Source organism: Psittacula echo, assembly GCF_963264785.1.
Source record: "Psittacula echo genome assembly, chromosome: 9".
Taxonomy (NCBI): Eukaryota; Metazoa; Chordata; class Aves; order Psittaciformes; family Psittacidae; genus Psittacula; species Psittacula echo.
This window is the reverse complement of record NC_137745.1, coordinates 6825453-6843697: the sequence shown is the minus strand read 5'-3', so window position 1 is coordinate 6843697 and position 18245 is coordinate 6825453. Positions and strand designations below refer to the sequence as shown.

At 40.8% G+C, this 18245-nt stretch overlaps 1 protein-coding gene across 1 annotated transcript in view; it reads left to right on the top strand.

The window, feature by feature from the left end:
• Positions 1-4834: 4834 nt before the first annotated feature.
• PRKAR2A (protein kinase cAMP-dependent type II regulatory subunit alpha) overlaps positions 4835-18245 on the top strand; it is a 58591-nt gene continuing 45180 nt past the window's right edge. Inside the window, exon 1 of the mRNA XM_080625632.1 lies at positions 4835-5127. Within this exon, the coding sequence (XP_080481758.1) occupies positions 4878-5127 (250 nt within the window). The 5' untranslated portion in view covers positions 4835-4877. The remainder of the gene's footprint in view (positions 5128-18245) is intronic.

Below are 18245 nucleotides of genomic sequence, written 5' to 3'. Positions count from 1 at the left end.
CTCAAACTACTCACTCTGAAAACTAACAAGAAAAGTATATACTGAATCTTGCTTACTGCCACAAGCAAACTGGCTTGTTAGAGTACCAAAGCTTTGGTTTTTGGAGCTTAGAGCTTTCCTAAGAAGAAAACCAAACAGAGGCAAGAGAAGCAGTTTTATCTTGTGCACTGTGTTGAAGGATCTCTGCATCCTGGTAGGTAAGCCCAGATGACTCTCTCTTTTCTTAGTGTTACTTTCCCTGCTAAAATGAAAACTAAGTTCTGTGTACATTATGCATGAAGATACATGATGTATATGCACATTTACAGAGACAGGAGTATGCAGCAGTTAGAAAAACAAAGTTTGATGTTAAACAGAGAATTTCAAATACAATACTCAAGATACGTTTTTTACAATGAGGGTGGTCACTGGGACACAGACCAAGGGAAGGGGGAATTTTTTCATCTTATGAAGACTGGATATCTTCAGTTCATTATGATATGGCAGCCAAAAAAACCCTAACATAATGTGCTAGAGAACATATTTTCTGCTGGTTTTCTGCTATTAAAAACAGGTAAAGCACACGTTTTGAGATGTGGAGACCAGACCTGTGCACAGTGCTCATGACAGGCATAGTAAAGTTCAGCTGGTACAGAAAAGAGCATTTAACGTAATCCTGGGGATGAAGCAGCTGCCTTTGGAGGAGAGACTCAATTTTGAGAAGTCTGAAGCAAGAGAAGATGAAGTTTTACAAAATCACCAAATAAAACACATGCAGAACCATCATTCACCAAATCCTGCAACACCAGGAGTAAAGGCCAGTTGGTAAATCTGGGAAGAACTTTTAAAAACTGAGGAAAGAGAAGTGCAGCTTTATTTAACAGGTATTTAACTTCTGGAACTTTGCTGCCCTGCGGCACCATGGAAGCCCACTGCACTTGAAGATTCAAAACAAGATGAGAGAGTCATGAACAGGAGTCCTCAAACTGGAAATGGATGGAAGTAGCCATGGATATATCCTCTGACATCCACAATAGAAGGACTGGAGATGCTAGAGGACCAGTGACAGAGACAAACCTTTGCCATCGGCTTCAGCACACAATGGGATGCAGAAAATATGATGTCCTGTGATTTACAATGTTTTGCCCAAGATTATCAAACAGTTGTTTGTCCTCAACTGTACGGCTCCATGATGTTGGATGGAGGGCTTCAGAAATCTGCACTGAACTAAAGTAGTTGCCAGGCAGGAAACAGGAAAATGTCTAGAATTGACAAATAATTCAAAGCTAAATCAACCACTGAATTTCAAAGCTGCTGCTGAATTTACTCCTCATCAGTTCATGTTTTTTGTGCCAAAAGCGTCCCACACCACTGAACTCCACAGCTTAGCAGGGTGAAGGCAGGATTTCATTTTGCTTGCAGAAGGCTCTGAGCCTGGCTTGTAGGGAGGGCTGCTTTGGGAAAGGCCCAACTTGAGAAGGCTTCTTAGTGCACCACTTGCAACAACACACAAAAGCTATAGTTGTGGTAATTAATCTAAATTCCCTTAAACAAGAGATACAACCACCAGAATATTTAGTGTTATCTTGCATTATGCTTGTACTGAATTACTTGCAGAGAATCTGAAGGCAAGTGTAATTACTCCAATATGTACGTATGTTTATATAGTATCTGAGCTCTGGCTGGTGCTGGCAGGTTTATGAAAAGTAAATTATTACTTGTTAGAAAGGGATTTATTTTACTTTTTAAAGAGCCAGCCTCGAGGTTTAATCTGATTATTTTTCCCCAGTGCAAGACTACACAGACTATTTTCCTTTTTTGCTTGATCCTTTGCTGATCCTGCTAGTGGAAAAAGCACTGAAGCTCCATCATTTCATTAAAGGTGCATCAAAGTCACATAGTACTGGATAAGACAGGCAGAGTGAAGGAACTTCAACATTTGGGAGCACAGACACACGGTAAATATGGGAACAGCCCTTCAGATACTAAGAAATTATTAGGAGACAGTATGATACTGAAAAATATATGTATTTTCATGGGAATAGTGTGAGAATAGCTTCATCACCTGCACAGTTCTTATCTAATTCCATACTGGGTGCTGAATACAGGATGAAGCCAGCAGAAAGAAACTGCATTGATCATGCTGTATGAATTACAATTGTTATTATAAAGTGGATCAAATTAAGGCTGCAAAGTGCATTTCCTAATTTATTTTCTGCTATTCTTTTAATGTGGATGCTTATTACAGTAATAATTAAAAAGGTTATGTAAATTCAGGATGAAAGAAAGCAAATGATGAGCTGGATGTATGCACAGCAGGCAGTATTACAATTAACTTCATTGCAGACAAGTCTCTTGCATGTATGTGCCATCAATTCTGATGCTCACAAAATAAAAAGGTATATAAAGAAATGGGATACACTCTGGTGCACATCAGCTTGAATATGTGCTTCATGTGATCTTGGATGCTTTGTATTTCATCCGTCGACCCTCAGAAAGATGCTAAACAGACCTCTACTGTTTGCTTTTCCTGGAAGCTGATTAGTTATGTGTGGACATACAAATATCAGAAGGCTAACACAATGTAGCTCTTCAGAGACTTAATAATATTTACTAGCACACATTTTTTCATATAAATAACCAGATTTATATCCACAGGCACAAATGAACAAATGTTAACCCTATTTGCCAAGGCTTTTTATCAATACCTTGGGTTTTTTTCCATTTTAAAAGTTTCATTCTTACCATTTCACCACAGTAATGTCTTCAGCACCCAACTGGCAATGGAAAGATCTCATCAGGCATTTTACTTTGATCAGAACGATTTCCCTGTACCAGTTCTATCAGTATTTGAGGCAAACAAGCAATGTGCTCTTGAGACTATCAAAAAGATAATATGGTAGGGCTGGTAACTAACAAATCAGTATAAACCAGCTTTTGAGGAAAGGGATATGGCAATTGTTGTGCCTGCTGTAGAATAAAAATGAAATGGCTTCATATGAACCCTCCAGATGAACTGATGAGATGTGGCCAGTCTACCTCCTGTGCTTGTTTTTAATTCCTGTATGGATTCAAGATGTAATCTTACTTCACATAAAAATACGGGAGCTGTATTACAAAGGACACCTTTTACAGAAGAGGCTGTGCTGTAATAAATGCCATGAGATTTCCAACTTCCCTCTTGGGGAATAAAGTCAGTAAAAGCAGTGAATGGGGTGCTCTGGGATCCACTGCAGTGGATGTCCTCCATGTAACAGCAATGAACAGACTACCTGTGTATGGGAGTGTGGTGGGAACCATCTGGATTACCGAGGTGACCCTTTGGCACATGAGCAAGTAAAGCCAAAACACTCAGTAAGTTGCCTCAGCCAATTCCGAGCTAGTAAGTGAAATTGTGTATTTTGAGTACAAGCTGATTTCTGCCCTTTTATTGCTGAAACAAAAGAATTAAATAAAAATATTTACAACATGCAGCAGCCACTCATGTTTGCATAGGCCTCTTTTCTCCCAAAACTAGCTTTCCAGCAACGTCAAACCTTAAGGGCTGATGGCTCCAAGCCATGCAGCCTGTCACCAACCCCTGGGCATCGGCCAAACCTCCCTTGGACACACAAACAGATGACAGGTTTTGTTTAGAGAATACAAGCAAGAATCTGAATAAAGCATGTTTAACAGCATGGGAATAGATATCCCCAAAGCTCGCATCTATAAGCAATTAATGAGATGTTTCACTTTTCGGGATTCTTAATCTTGAATGCTCTCAGCATTAAGCAGATCAATATGACTGCTGATGTTTTACAGATGATGGCATTATGGATTTACTCAGCTTTTACCAAAAGGTGTGGAGACCTGCATGCTGCTTCTCTTGTGCTCACCAGTTTTAAGAATAGCTCTTTAATGACTTAATTCTGACAAGAAACAAGAGCAGTTGGAGGTCCTAAATCTAATTCCAACCAAGAATGAGATCTAGATTAAGATAATAGATGCAATCAAAGAAAACTGCCGTCTCCTGCTCCTGTGAAGCCCTAAACCACCCTCTCAGGCACTGTGAAGAAAGTGAGAAGAAATCAGTGTATGGGGTTATGATAAAGATGCTGCGAGGGCTGGAGCAGCTCTGCTCTGGACCCAGGCTGAGAGAGCTGGGCTGGGGCAGCCTGGAGAAGAGAAGGCTCCTGAAGGGGAGACCTGAGAGCAGCTCCAGTGCCTAAAGGGGCTACAGGAAACCTGGACAGCAGCTTGGGACAAGGGGACAGGACAAGGGGGAATGGCTTTAACCTGCCAGAGGGGAGATTGAGATGAGCTCTTAGGCAGAAGCTCTTTCCTGTGAGGGTGCTGAGGCGCTGGCACAGGGTGCCCAGAGAAGCTGTGGCTGCCCCATCCCTGGCAGTGTTAAAAGGCCAGGTTGAGACTGGACTTAGAGCAAGCTGCTCTAGTGGAAGGTGTCCCTGCCTGCGGCAGGAGCTCTGTGAGCTTTAAGGTCCCGTCCAACATAAACCAGTCTGGCATTCTGCGTGAAACAGGAAGAGCAGAACATCCCCAGCCCCACCGCTGCACACATCAGGCCCGCACAATCGGCAGCTGCACGGTTGGGCTGTGCCCGGCCCTCGGGCCATGCACACACCGAGCCCCTCCCCGCCTTACTACCGGTCACCCGATGCCCGCCCCCCGCCACCGCCCTCGCGGTGACGCACGCACTGCTGCCATTGGCCCCGTGCCCGCTGCCGCGCATGCGGACACAGAACCACTTCTCCTCCCTGCTCCGGCGCGGCTCGTGTGACCGGAGCGGAGGGTGTCAGTTATCGCCCGCGGAGGGAGGCCCGGAGCCCGGCACTGCCGCCGGCCGCGGTACGGGGGGTGGGGGGAACGTGGCGGCCACCGCCTCCTCTGTCCCCGCTACCATGAACATCGAGATCCCGCCGGGCCTCACTGAGCTGCTGCAGGGTTACACGGTGGAGGTGCTGCGGCACCGGCCGTCCGACCTGCTGGGCTTCGCCGCCGATTATTTCGCCCGCCTGCGAGATGCACGCGACCAGGAGGGCGGCGGCGCCCGCAAGGTGGTTAGCTTCGACGGAGAGCCCATGCAGACCGAGTCCAACGGCGAAGAGGAGCCCGACCGCGGCGACGAGGACGACGACTACGATTTCGAACGTGAGTGCCGGCTCTGAGGGGTGGTGGCAAAGGGAGGCTGTGAGCGGCGGCGGGCCGGGTTCGGCGTGCTCCTGCCCCCGGGGATAGGAGGGAAGCTACTCGGCAGGTCTCCTCCACCACCCCAACCTCGGTGCGGCTGACCCGGGTGCTCGGAGCTGCGGGACAGATTGAATGGGGAGTGGGGAGGAGCTGTGGCCGCGTCTCCTCGCAACACGGCGGCCCCTCGGTGGGTGCACTCAGCAGGGTCCTACCCATCGCCGCTGTCGGCCGTGCACGGAGAGCTGCACCCTTGCAGAGCGGTGCTTCCGGGAGACCCTGGCTCGCCCTGACTTTAGGCCCTCCGAGTCCAGCGAGAGGCTGTTTCCCTGTGTGGGGTGTCAGAAAGCAGCTGTAGAGCTGCCGTGTAACCGCCCGAAGTGCGCTTGGGGTCTGCGCGCAGTTATCACCTTGAATCGAGCATACTGCCAAGCATGTGATATGGAAGATCATGTGTTATTGTGCAATATCTTCTTAACATTTCTGCCATTAAATCGTTGTGGACAAGTGTGTGTTTTTTTTCTCGCTGAAGCTGGGGATGTTTATGGCTGCTGTTGCGTGTTTAAAAGGGTTATTATAAAGTATCAAAATAACTTTTTAATCTGTTGCAAAATAGCAGAAATTCAAACCCACCTGTATACTCCTGTTAATACTGTAGCCCTCTAAGCAAACATACCCAAGGAGGACAATGGAACACTACTGTCAGAACACACTGTGTTGTGCAAAGCTCAGTGTCTATAATTTGGACTGTAACTGAGCTGTAGTGCAAGATGTTATTTGAAATGTTTATGGTCGTACTTGGCGTATCCAGAATTTTGGACCTCAGCTTACTGAATGCTCCCTCATTATTAAAAGGTAACTTAAAAGGAGAGGGAAAAGGTGTGCTTTTCCTAAACTTCCAGTGCTCTCATTTGAAGATCTTGTGTCCTTGACCTATAATGTGAGTAAAGGTTTCTGACTTTTATTGCTAGAGGATCTTCTTTTAGACCATTTACTCTATGTTACCTTGTGGATGTGGTGTGTTCTTATGTCTGCTCTCTGATTAAGTTTTAAAGAAACAAGGAGAAAGTAAACCGTGGAACAAATCAGTGTTTTTATTAAGGAAGCATTGAGAGACCAGCTATTTCTGCAGCTCTTTCAGGGTGGAAACTTTACAAAGTAAAACACAGCTTTTGCTCTTGAAAATATACAACCTAAATATGACATGGAATAAGCGAGAGGACAAGAACAAACTGTACAGTCAGAAGGCATTAAAAAGCAGTTTGCAATTACTGTCTAGATGTGAATGTTTATTTTGTCTAAGGAGAAAGAGGTTCTGTTTAGGGTATGCAGAAGAAAACATGAGAGGTGAAGAGGAGGACACTGGTAGTGACGGGATTGAAGTTCAGGGGATGTGCAAGTGTGAGCACAGATATATTAAAACAATTACAGTGATTTTGTGTGTCCTGCAACCCCAGCCAGCAATAACTTAAAGCACCTCTAAATATAAAAGAAGCTGTAGTTAGTTGTAAAATATATTATCTTAAAGTTATAGATTGGAAAAGTTGGATGTAGTTGTTTTAGATGTGTCATATCTAAATATAATATAGCATTTTCCTTTTTTAAACAACCAAAAAACCATAAACAAAAAACCTCACTCCACCAGAGCTTTGAATGTCATTGAAGGCAACTTTTCTATTTCTCAATCAGTTTATCTTGTTCTGAGGTTTGCAAGACGCTTTCCAGGGAAGTAAGTGTAAAATTTTTCTCTTGAATGTTGGCAAGTGCAGTTGAAAGGATCCTCTGAAGTTAAATGTTTACAGATAAAGCCCTAAAATATTAGTGGTGGCAAGCAACTTTTCAAATACAGCTTTATGCAATGAGGCTGTGCAGAGCAGCAGAGTGGTTCCTTTGCTTCAAGTTTCTGCTTATCATCTTTTGATCATCTTAGAGAGAAAATGAAATTAACAAAGCTGGTCGGTGTCATTTCCTGTAGTCAGAGCCCTTTAGGCAAGTGGCACGGTCAGGAATGCTTCATCTGAAAATCCGGTGCTCTTCCCTCCTCACAGTTTCAAAGACCTGAGGGAGGAAGAGTTCTATGTTCTATTGAACAGCAGGTGAAGGTCTCTCTATAGGGTCGGGGAAACAACTCTTCCATATGTTGTTTAACAGTGTGGGTGGCAGTCAGCCATGGCTTTGTGTTTTCTAGGTTTCTGTTGTTAGCTGTTGTCATAGAAGGCTTTGATAACAAGTAAATGTTCAGTCAGAGATTCTAGTATCTCTGTCTTCTATGAATGTTACAGATAGGACAGTACTTCTACCTCATTGTGAAAGACCAGATCCTGTGTGCTCATGGACTGCTTAGCGTTTAAAGGACACTTAAAGACAGGAAACACAAAAAATCTGAGAGTCTCAGATAATCCCATTGGACAGACCTCAGGTCTGTTTATTAATATTACATTTTTTCATTTTGGACAATTTAGGAAATGCATAATTTCACTGTGTTTTCCTAGGTTAACGCTTTGTTGGCTTCCAGTTGCAAAGGCAGGTCAAATGGATGTTTAAGAACGTTTCCATGGCTGTGTTTAAAAACAAATATGGAATTGAGAGATTATTTTTGTAAAGTATTATGTTAAGAAAATTTGAAGCTTGTTTAAATAACCTGATTGTATATGTTGTGATATATGAAAGATGTCTGCACAAATAATGTGCTTATCTTCATGTGTCTACTTTTGGCTCAATGTTAAATTCGTCTAGCTCACTTGGCTGCATCTGCATGCTATGAGTTAGAGAACACTTTAGATAAGTTATCTGGGTTTTTGGTATGCTTTGAGTGCATGTAGTACTCTTGGCCTTTGGTTAAACCATGTGGCAAATGTCTTCATATAGTCGTGGTAATACCAATGGTTCCGTTTCTGCCATAATGGCATTCTGTCAATGTGGTAAAAGTCACTGAAACTAGCTAGACTACAAAAGAGATTTCTATTCTCTTGTGTCACTTGGGAAATTACTTCCAGTTTTATGTTTATTCTCTGACCATCCCAGGAGTTTCATCCCTCATTTTAATTGGTTTTGCATATGTGATCAAAGGACATCAGGATGTGGCCGTTCAGCAGAGTGTGGAGTGTAATGAATGTGTGGGAAGAAGATGATGATATTGGGGGAAGAACCTCCAGAGACATGTATACAGTGGGCTGTGGCAGAAAATGTATGCCTATGGAGCTTTCCTGAGAGCCTTTGTTGGATTGGTGTAAGTGCAGAATTGACAAGTTGCTAGAGTTGCGAAGAGGTGCAAGGTGACAGCTTCAGAAGTCAGGCTGAGGACATAACCAAGGACGGATATATATTCTTAAAATGTGTCCTTGACCATGACACCTGTGATTTTAACAGGGAACCTCTGGGTGGATGTGTTGAGACAGTGAAATTAAAGCCACAGAAATGGTCTGTCCAGTGTTCGAGACAGAGTCTTGGCTTTGGGAAATCTTCTGTTTTGAGTAGCACATATGAAGGCAGGTGGGCAGGTTTCCTTCCCTCTCACCTGAGGCAGTTGCACGAAGGTGCAAGGCGCTGCACTGTTAACTTCCAGTTTTATGTATCCTGATTTGTAATAGTAATCAGTTCATTAAAAAAAAAAAACACCTGTGTTTATTCTTGGAGATATCTAACAGCAGAAGTTAAATATTTTGGGAATTATATACTAACTTGGGCAACTTGGATACTGTAACTAATGACAAGTATTTTAGTGCAAATTGAGTTTTTCCTTTCCAGGGTTTCACTTTGGTATTGAAGGAGAGGTTATGTGCTTTTCAGCTGCTTCCTGAGCAAAAGAGAGCACTTCGTAATGTATTGTTTTTAAAATAATAGAGCATACTGAGGAAGATTGTTATGAAGCAAAATGGTTCCTGTGAATCTGGCTCAAGAGGTATATATGATACTGTTTAGTTCTGCACTGAGCTTCTCAATTCAAATTCAAGGATTAGCTAAATGTCATCTTTAAAACATCAGTAGGATATCTGAGCAGAAGGGAGTATGGAAATGCACTTCTACATCATTAGGTCATGGATGTGATATGGAATAAGAGTTCAGTCCATCTTTGAAATATTTCTCTTTTAGCAGTTAACGAAAGTGCTTAACATTAAATTAAACCTCTTTCAGATTGTTTCTTATTCTTAATCATCATTTGCTCATGCTTTCTTATTTTGTACTTGGCTGATATGTCCTGTGGAATTCCTTAGGAATTACTGTGTGACATTAATCACAAAGTGTTTATGCTTTGTCTGCGTTAGTTTGCAGGCCAGGCCTCATTCCTTGCTGGCTTCCTGAAATAATTCTAAGGAAATTTGCATGCTGGAAATCAGATGATGTGGAAACTTCTGAAGGATAGCATAAGAAGAATAGTGGTCCTTCAGAAGAATACTGTTCAAGTTTTCAGATGTAACTCGTAGTCATGGGTTATTGCATATGTTCTTATGAGTTACTGTCACCTTTAAAATGAAAGTGCTTTAAACTTTTTAGTAGTATTTTCACCTGCCTACTTCCTCCGTAACTGCGAATTTACTGGGAATAAAGCACAGGAGCTCTCCTGGTTTTTTTGGTTTGTTGTTTTTTGTGTTGTTAACATTAAAAGAGCCTCTCCTTGCAGAACATCATCTTTTTTTTTTTTTTCTTTTTTGCAGTATTCTTGCATTGTATAAAGCAAATTGAGTCCAAAGAGCAGCTGCTCTATTTAAAACCTCGATAGCAGAGTGGGCACATTCATAATCTGATAATTACTAGTGCTCCATCTTTTTTTCTTTTCTCTTTTTTCCTTTGAAATTTGTTTGACTGACTCATGTGGCTTAATAGCTTAATAGTAATTATAATAAAGGTGGTTTGTGCTCTACTGAAATAGTGTCTAGATTTTTAGGGAGTGGAGGAAGAAGCTCGGGGCTATGATCTAACTGTATTGGGTCTTTGAGTTTAGTATACTAAGAAAAAAATACACGTGCTTTCTTTATCATTTGTTTTAGAAAGGTGTATGTGTGTGCACGTTGAGCAACCTGGAGGTGTAGAAGAAGCTTTAGAGTTTTATTTATTACTTGATCTCCATCAGTAACATGAAATCAGTTACAAAGTGAAGTATTAGTGATGCATCCATATTTTAAGAATATGTTTCTGCATTTAATTTTCTAATTTTAGTAGGCCTTGGCAGCATAGTGCATGTTGAACGTGTTTAACATAAAAAATACCAAGTGAAAGACTGCTGTTGTGCTGTACCTGCACGTGCCTTTGCTTTTGCAGCGGCAGTTCTCACTGACTAAAATCTGAAGGATAAACTACAGCTAGTACTAATGTAACTTTGTTCCTTGTATTTCTCTTGTTCACACAGGGAAACTTTGAAGGTAAAGCAAGTGTTAAGGAAGACTGATTTCACTTCTCTTTAGTTACTTGGACAATATCTAAAGCTTTTTTCTGGATATCTTTTGCTTCTATATTTGCTTATCACAAAGGAATTGCTTTTCAGCATTTGTTTTCATGTTTGTACTTTATTACAAGGTTAGACTAGGAATTTTTTTGTTAGTTAAGTGATGTATTTCTGAGGAAGTCACTGTTTGTATCTCAGCAGAGCCTGAAGAAAGGGTTCATCATGAATCTTCAGTACAAATGACACTTTAATTAAAATACAGGTGTAATATATCCTTTTTAACTGAGATGATAAAATAACTGCAGGTATAAAGTGAAGGGAGAGAAGCTGCTGACTGAGAAACAGAATAGTAGATGAGTTGACTGAAATTTAGGGGGTGCTGAGAGGCTGGCACAGGGTGCCCAGAGAAGCTGTGGCTGCCCCATCCCTGGCAGTGTTCAAGGCCAGGTTGGACACGGGCTTGGAGCAACCTGCTCTAGTGGAAGGTGTCCTTGCCTGTGTTGGGTTGCTCCTGGGTTGGAGCTGGATGAGCTTTAAGCTCCCTTCCAACACAAACCAGTCTGGGATTCTGTGTTGCTAAATGTGTATGGATGTACATCAGGAAGAAGGAACTTCTGTGTTAAAAGATTAATTTATTGCAATTTTGCCATAGTTGCTTACGGGGTTATTTGTATCATCCTCATATCAGCACTGTTATTATTCCCATAGCATCTCTTAAACAGTCCTTACAGTCTCTCGAGAAAGATATCCTCTTATTCCAGTTTGTTCTTAGTGTGTTGACAGAATTGTTCTGCTGAGTGATCTGCACATTCTAAAATATGAGGAAGCAAGTAATATTTTCTTTTTTAATTTCTTTTAAATTAATATTCACAGTCTTAAATGAGTTAATTTTAAATTAATGATTGTGGTTGTGGGCTAATTACTTCACTTAACTGTTAAGCTTGATATTTCCTGAAAGAGCTTTTGATACTAGCTGTAACTACATAGCTAAATTAAATTCTAGATGTGGTTTTCACTCTTTTTAGTAACCTGCTGTTACTTTGGGCACATAGAAACTGTATTACTCTGTGTACTAGCCTCTATAAAGAGCATAACTAACTATAAGGGAAGAGGATAAGTAACTCTTGTAAATAATGGGTGAATTCTGAAAAGCTTGTGTTTCCATGCTGAAAACATTTACTGTAAGAAAAATTGTATGAAACATGTAAAATGGGATTCTTCTAGCTGGTTCTAAAATGAAGCTAAAGGAAATGGTTGTATTGCAATACTAGATATTGTACTGAGTACTAGCTTAGTTAACTGTTATTTTTTGTTTCATTTAATAAACTAGTATTGGATTGCTGAGACAATTCTGTCAGTGTTGCAGAGTGCCATCTTCCCCTTCTGCTAATACTGAAGTTCAGTTGTACCCTCTTACCTAAAATAGAACAATGGAGATCTCGGGAAAGAGGAGGAGACAATGGGAGAACAAGCTCACTTCCATTTGCCAGTCAGTCATTAAACAGCATTAATGTTTAACAAAGAGCAGTTGCTCATTATTCAGATTAAGACTGAAATTGTAGCCAAGATGAGCTATGAATGTTTCTTACTGGCTTTAGGAACGTTTTCAACTTCATGAATGGTTGTTCATATTTTTTTGTGAAAGAAAAGGGACATAATGACAAATATAACTCTTAACAAATGTAGTGGTCCCTCTTTTAGAAGGATGTTATTCTTGCCTCTGTCATGGTCCTTTACATGCTATTCCATGCCTGGCTTTGCATCAGTACTTCTTTGGTATGTAACAATTGTTTAGTGGTTTCTGATACACAAAGATTCTTTATTTCACATAGGTTTTATTTTTTTTTTTCCCCTGAGGTACCATCAGTTCCACAGCAAGTGATGTGCACTCTTCTGCACTCTGCATTTTTAGTATCTTTAGGCATCACTGTGATATGAAACAGACAAGGTAAATCATAAATCAGAACAACACTGGTTGGGAAAATAACTAGCGCGGAATCTGAGTTTAGACAACACATCCACGTTGTAAAAGACTCTTGCACCAAGATACTAATTCTGCGAAAGGGTATAGGCTTATGAGATCGTTTAGTGCAGAAGTATCCTTTTCGTTTAAAAGTATGGATCTGAAAGAGGGAGTATCAGATGGAAACCCCAGAAATGCGTTACACAGAATAGCCAGCTGCTTTGTGGTCATTTCTGTTTTTTCTGTGAGGTTGTGAAAATTGTGGTGATCATGAAAGTGTTCTTTGTGTGCTTTAGTGGATAGGATACTTAGGAGATTTAGAAGAAAGCAAGCCTGACTTACAGTTATACTGCTACGGTTTGGACTCTGTTTAATAAATATGCAATGTCATGTATAATAAAGCCCAGCATTGTGTTAGCAGATTTGCTACTAGCCTTTTTCATACTGGGGCATTGCTTTTCTGTGTAGAAATTGTAAATGATGAGTAGCAATTCTGCTCTGAGTGTAGACTTGGAAATTCCCTTTAGGGAAGTAGACTTATCTAGGAGCAGCCTACCTTGAAGGCATGTGAAAGGGACTGCAGGTATTCCTCCTGCAGCATTGCTTTTGTGGTAATTTAACAACAACCAAGCTTGGGTTTTATACTACGCTTTGTTTTCTCCTTCTATTTCCTGTTAACTTTCTGAGAGTGGCTTGCAGAACAGCTTTGCTTCTCGTCGGAAGATACAGAGCCTGCAGGAACTCAGTTTCCAATTGGCATGATGTCAGATTTCGTTCTGAGGTCATCTTACAAAAGCCTGAAACCCTACACTGCTTTTTGGGTGTCCAAACCAAGATGGCCTCTGATCAGGGACCTTATCTGCAAAATTGAGTAATTTGTGGTGAAATCTCTCTCTAAACTGTTGCATGAAGAAGAATTAGTATTACAGGTTGGAGATGAGGCAGTGCTTTTGGTAAAGAGATGTTCTTCCATCAGTAACTGTGTCTGTCCTTTGAATCTGAGCGGTCAGTGAAGGATTGCAAAGCTTAAAGTTCTGCTCCTTTTGTTGCAGAACATCCTAAAAACATGTATGGAGTTTGTGTGGGTTTTAGATGAGGGTTGAGAAACTACTCAGTATTTTTCCTATGTATTTTTCAATAACCCCTAGTGTGAAGTTCCTTGTTCTTGGTGATTGTATATTGACAGACTGCTACAAAGCAGGATGTCACAGTGGCCCTTCATTTCCATTTTGGTTCTTCTTCCCTTGGGATAGCATATTGTTTTCTGCTTCCTATTGAGAAAACTGTATTCCATAGATGAGATTTTAGGAAAATTAAAATATAAATATATCTGTTTTTTCCTGTTGGGGCTCCAGTAAACACTGCCACTTGTGTGGCAGCACTGAGCGTTCAGGAAGAATTGCTTTCTCAAGAATATGCTCTGGTGTTAGGAACTAGTGGGTCTCAGGTTGTCGTAGATATGGGGAGCATCTCTCTATGAAAGATGTCTTGTGAACAGCCCTGGAACGAAAATTCAAAGATGATGGAGTTTCCCTTTTTTCCACTTTTTTTTTTTTTCTTCTTTTGAAGATAATTGTTGAGAAACCGTTGTTTAACATTTCATGTTAGCAAAGTTTTTGATTAGAATTCTAAGTCTTTGTAATACTCAAAGCTTTCTCAGGGAGAAGTTATGAAAGATTAAAAAAAGAAAAGGGCAGATTAACATTCAGTCTTGTGACACCTTTGGGGAAGGGTGAGGGAAAGATTCTACAGATTGTGCTCCAAAATGCTAAAACTTAGTAGTGTTTGGGGTCGTGATGTTATTTGACTGCACTTTCTGAAGCATATAGGAATTAAACATCCCTGGATGTAGTTTGTATAATGATTTAAAATCTAATCTTGAGATTGTGTAACTTCATGATAAACAGCCATAAACAGGGCTTCAGTTTCTCTTCTATTCTGTACGAGCATCTCTTATATCCCTGTGAAGTAATTTTAATTTCTTGCTGCTGAAAACATTTTGGTGTTGTGCGTTGTGTAATTTTTTTGTAGCACTATGAAATAGTATTTCTATGATGTGTGCTGTTTTTGCTAGTGGGTGTTTTAGCTTTTACATGCAGACACTGTTATCTTCTGATACTTAAAGATTCACAATGCGTGTCATTTGTTTTGAACTCCTAGCAGTGGCTGTGGGGAGCTTTATACTAGAAGTTCTGCCACTGAAAATCAGTTTATGTGGAAGTTGAACCATGTAGTATTTGCCACCTGCTGTAGCTCACTTTGGTCAAGGAATTTCTTTTTATCGTAATTGGCAATGAATGTTAACTTGTGCCCTCTTGCACGGGCTTCAAACATTCATGAGCATTGTAGGTGCAGTGCTTGGGGACATGGTTTAGTGGTGGACTTGGCAGTGCTGAGTTAACGGTTGGATGATGATCTTGAAGGTCTTTTCCAACCTAGATGATTCTGTGATTCTGTAAAAGAGGATTTTCCCTGGTTTGGGGAGGGCACTCTGATTTTTACTGTTTTCCCTTTTTAGGCAACAGGACAAATCCGTCTGTCTTCACCCTTCCTCTTTCCCCAAAATCCTCTTCCTGTGAAACTGCACAGGATGCAATTACTGAAAGTGTGTGGGGGGGCAGGGCTTGTCTGTCAAATTACTTTTTAACGTGGAGTTTACTTTTTTTACAGCTATATGTTTTAAGTAAACTTTACTGATGCTGGTTTAATTTTGTTAGAAGTGTAAATATAAAGGAAGAAAAGCTAAAAAATACGTTATTTTGAGATGTGGTACAGGCGTTATTTTTGCTCATCATTTGGTTGTACATCACAACTTGAAAGGTGCCTAGATTAGAAGTTTTAACTTTTTTAAATTTCAAAATGTGCATATTTTAAAATCTACTCAGATTTATTTATACTTTTATTTCTTGAAAGAAGATCAATGAATTACATCTGAATGGTAAATAATAATTCACAAGATCCACTTGTAAATTATTGATGAATGTAATTGTATTGGTAATGAAGTAGTACTTCATGTTGTATAAATGTAGAGTCACAGAACTGCTAGAGATACTAGGGATACTTCTGTAGGATCCATGACACTCTTCTGTACCTTCTTTCTCACTGCTTTTGGCCACTCCTCAATGTGCTATCCGTCATCCTCCAACAGAGCTGAGACTGTGCTGCTTGCTGCAGTGATGCGGGAGGGCTGGGTCCCTCATAAAGCACTGAATAAGAAAATGGACATGAATTGCAGAGTCAGTTGTGCTCATACAGAGGATCCTGCACCCAAGAGATGAGGGGAAGTGAGCCAGAAAACCTTGTGCTCAGCACTCTGATTCCAGAGCTACCACTACAGGATAAAATCCTGTAAATCTTGTGTACACCTTCTGCCATTAATGTAGATAAATCTGTATAGAGGGCACAAGCTGTTGGTTTGTATAAGGGTTTTTTTTTGTGTTTTTGTTTGTTTTTCCCCCTTTTTTTAACTTCAAACCCAATAACTTCACTTGCAAGGATATCTGGGACTTCTCACAAACAACTGACCAAGGTTTTCTGGTTTTGGTTATTAAAAAAATGTGATATGATGCACAGTACAATTTCTTCTCCAAATACTTTTTTTTTTTCCCCTCTGTGTCACATATGGGGACACTCATTCTTTGAATACTCATTTTATTTCAGAAATCAACACATCTTTGGTATATTTTTAAGCACCCAATTAAAAAAACCATGTCAATCAGCCTTCAGGAAGCATTAAGCTTGAAACTGTTGATCTTTTGAGAGAGGCTTGTTTGAGAAAGGTCATTCATGAACACTTCAGGCAAGAGTGAGTCCTCAGTGGTGGTTACGTGTACAGGATGGAGTGCTAAATCTTAGAAAACAGTGACGTGGGGAAGGCTGCAGAGGCTAGCAGATAATCAGATGATAATAGATGCCTCTTGTGACACTGGCTAAGAAGGCTGATGCGTATGTTGAGGTTTGTTCAGGATGTGGGTGCTTGTTGGCTTTTACATGGCATTAAGAGAATAAGAACTTTAGTATGTTGTGGTAGGGATGAGAGACTCCGGAAACTCTCTGGGCAAATTGTGCTAATGCTTGATCACCCTCAGAGTAAACAAGTATTTCATTATGGTAGATGGACCCTCCTGTATTTCAGTTGTGCCTGTTGGCTCTTGTCCTGTCACTGGGTACAGTTGAAAAGAGCCTGGCTCTATTGTCTGCACTTTCCCTTCAGGTGCTAATAAGAGCTCCTGTGAGCCTCATCTTCTCTAGGCTAACAGTCCCAGGTTTTTCGTTTTTCAGCCTGTCCTCATACAAGAGGAGCTCCAGTCCCTTCTCCATCTTTGTGGCCCTGTGTTGGACTTGCTCCAGTATGTCTATGTCTCTCCTCTACTGGGGAGCTTGGAACTGGATGCAGGGCTGAGCAGAAGGGAAGGATCACCTACATCAACTTGGGAACACTGCTCCTAATATAACGCAGGATACCAGGAGACCAGCATGTCTTGTCTACTCTATACAAGTGTACTTATGCCCTGATTTAAATGTGGATGTGTGAGATTAGGCTCTGAATCAGCTTGAAGTAACACTTGATGCTGGTGTTTCTAATTGAAATTCCTCTTGCTTTTTTACAGATCAGATGATAGCACAACCCATTCCAGCTTTGTCGTCTGTAAAAACATTCTTACGTTCCATCATCCAGATCAGTAATGACAGTAGGAATTGGTAATGAAATTAGAAGTAACCCAACCAAAGAATTATGGGCTCTTATGTACCTCCTGTTTTAGCTGTAGGATGCTATTCTTAATGCTACCTAGGTACTGTAATTATACTATCCTGAGCTCAGGTTGGCCTGGCAAGTATAGCTGTGTAACATCCATGCTGGTTATATAAAACATCATCCCCTGTCAGTGTTGCTTCTTGTTTCTGCCGAGTTTCAAATCTCCTTTGTAATTTTTTCTTCTAAATTGCTCTTTTTTGCATTTCAGTTATAGCTGTTTCTTGCTGTCACATGAGATACAGTACCTGACTTTGAGAGTGGTTCCAATCTGTTTTGTCTGAGACTGTAATAGCTAAGAGGCAAAAGGAAAAGCTTGTTATAATGCATCTCATCTGTAACTGCCCACATTAATTCTTCCTGTCTGTTCAGTGGCAGCTTGAGCAGACCAGCTGTATATCAGTGATGAAGAAGTAAAGACCAACCGTTTTTTTTCCTTTGCATTGAACAGATTGGAAGTGCTGCTGCAGTCAGTGGTCATCAATCAGCTTGTTGTGTGCTCAGGTTTGGGACTCAAACCTTGCTCTGTCCTCTGATTTTTTCTTTGTTACCCTTCCACTGTTAACTGTTTTTAAATGGTGGTGGATGTGCAAGTACAGGCTGGATGTATTTCTATGCTCTGGGCACAAGCAACTGCATCTTTCCCTTCTGTGTAATTCAGTTATTTATGTTGGAAGCTAAGCAGTATCTGTTAAACCGATTATCGCAGAAGGGCACTGGAGTTAGGGGAGGTGGATCATGATGACTTCCTGTTCTGATGTTGCCTCTACTTCTGTAATTATTGTTGTGGCAACACAGTCATATCTTAATGAGCTGTGGGCTTGAAGTTTCCTTAGGTTTGTGACAAAGTGTTTGTTATACCATGGCAAAGATGTAGAAGACAAATTCCCCAAGAAAATGCGTATTTCATGACAAGCAAGTCTTGCTGTTCTTAAAGTTCCTGTGTCCCTTTCACCTACTGATAAGATTTAAATAACTTGTAA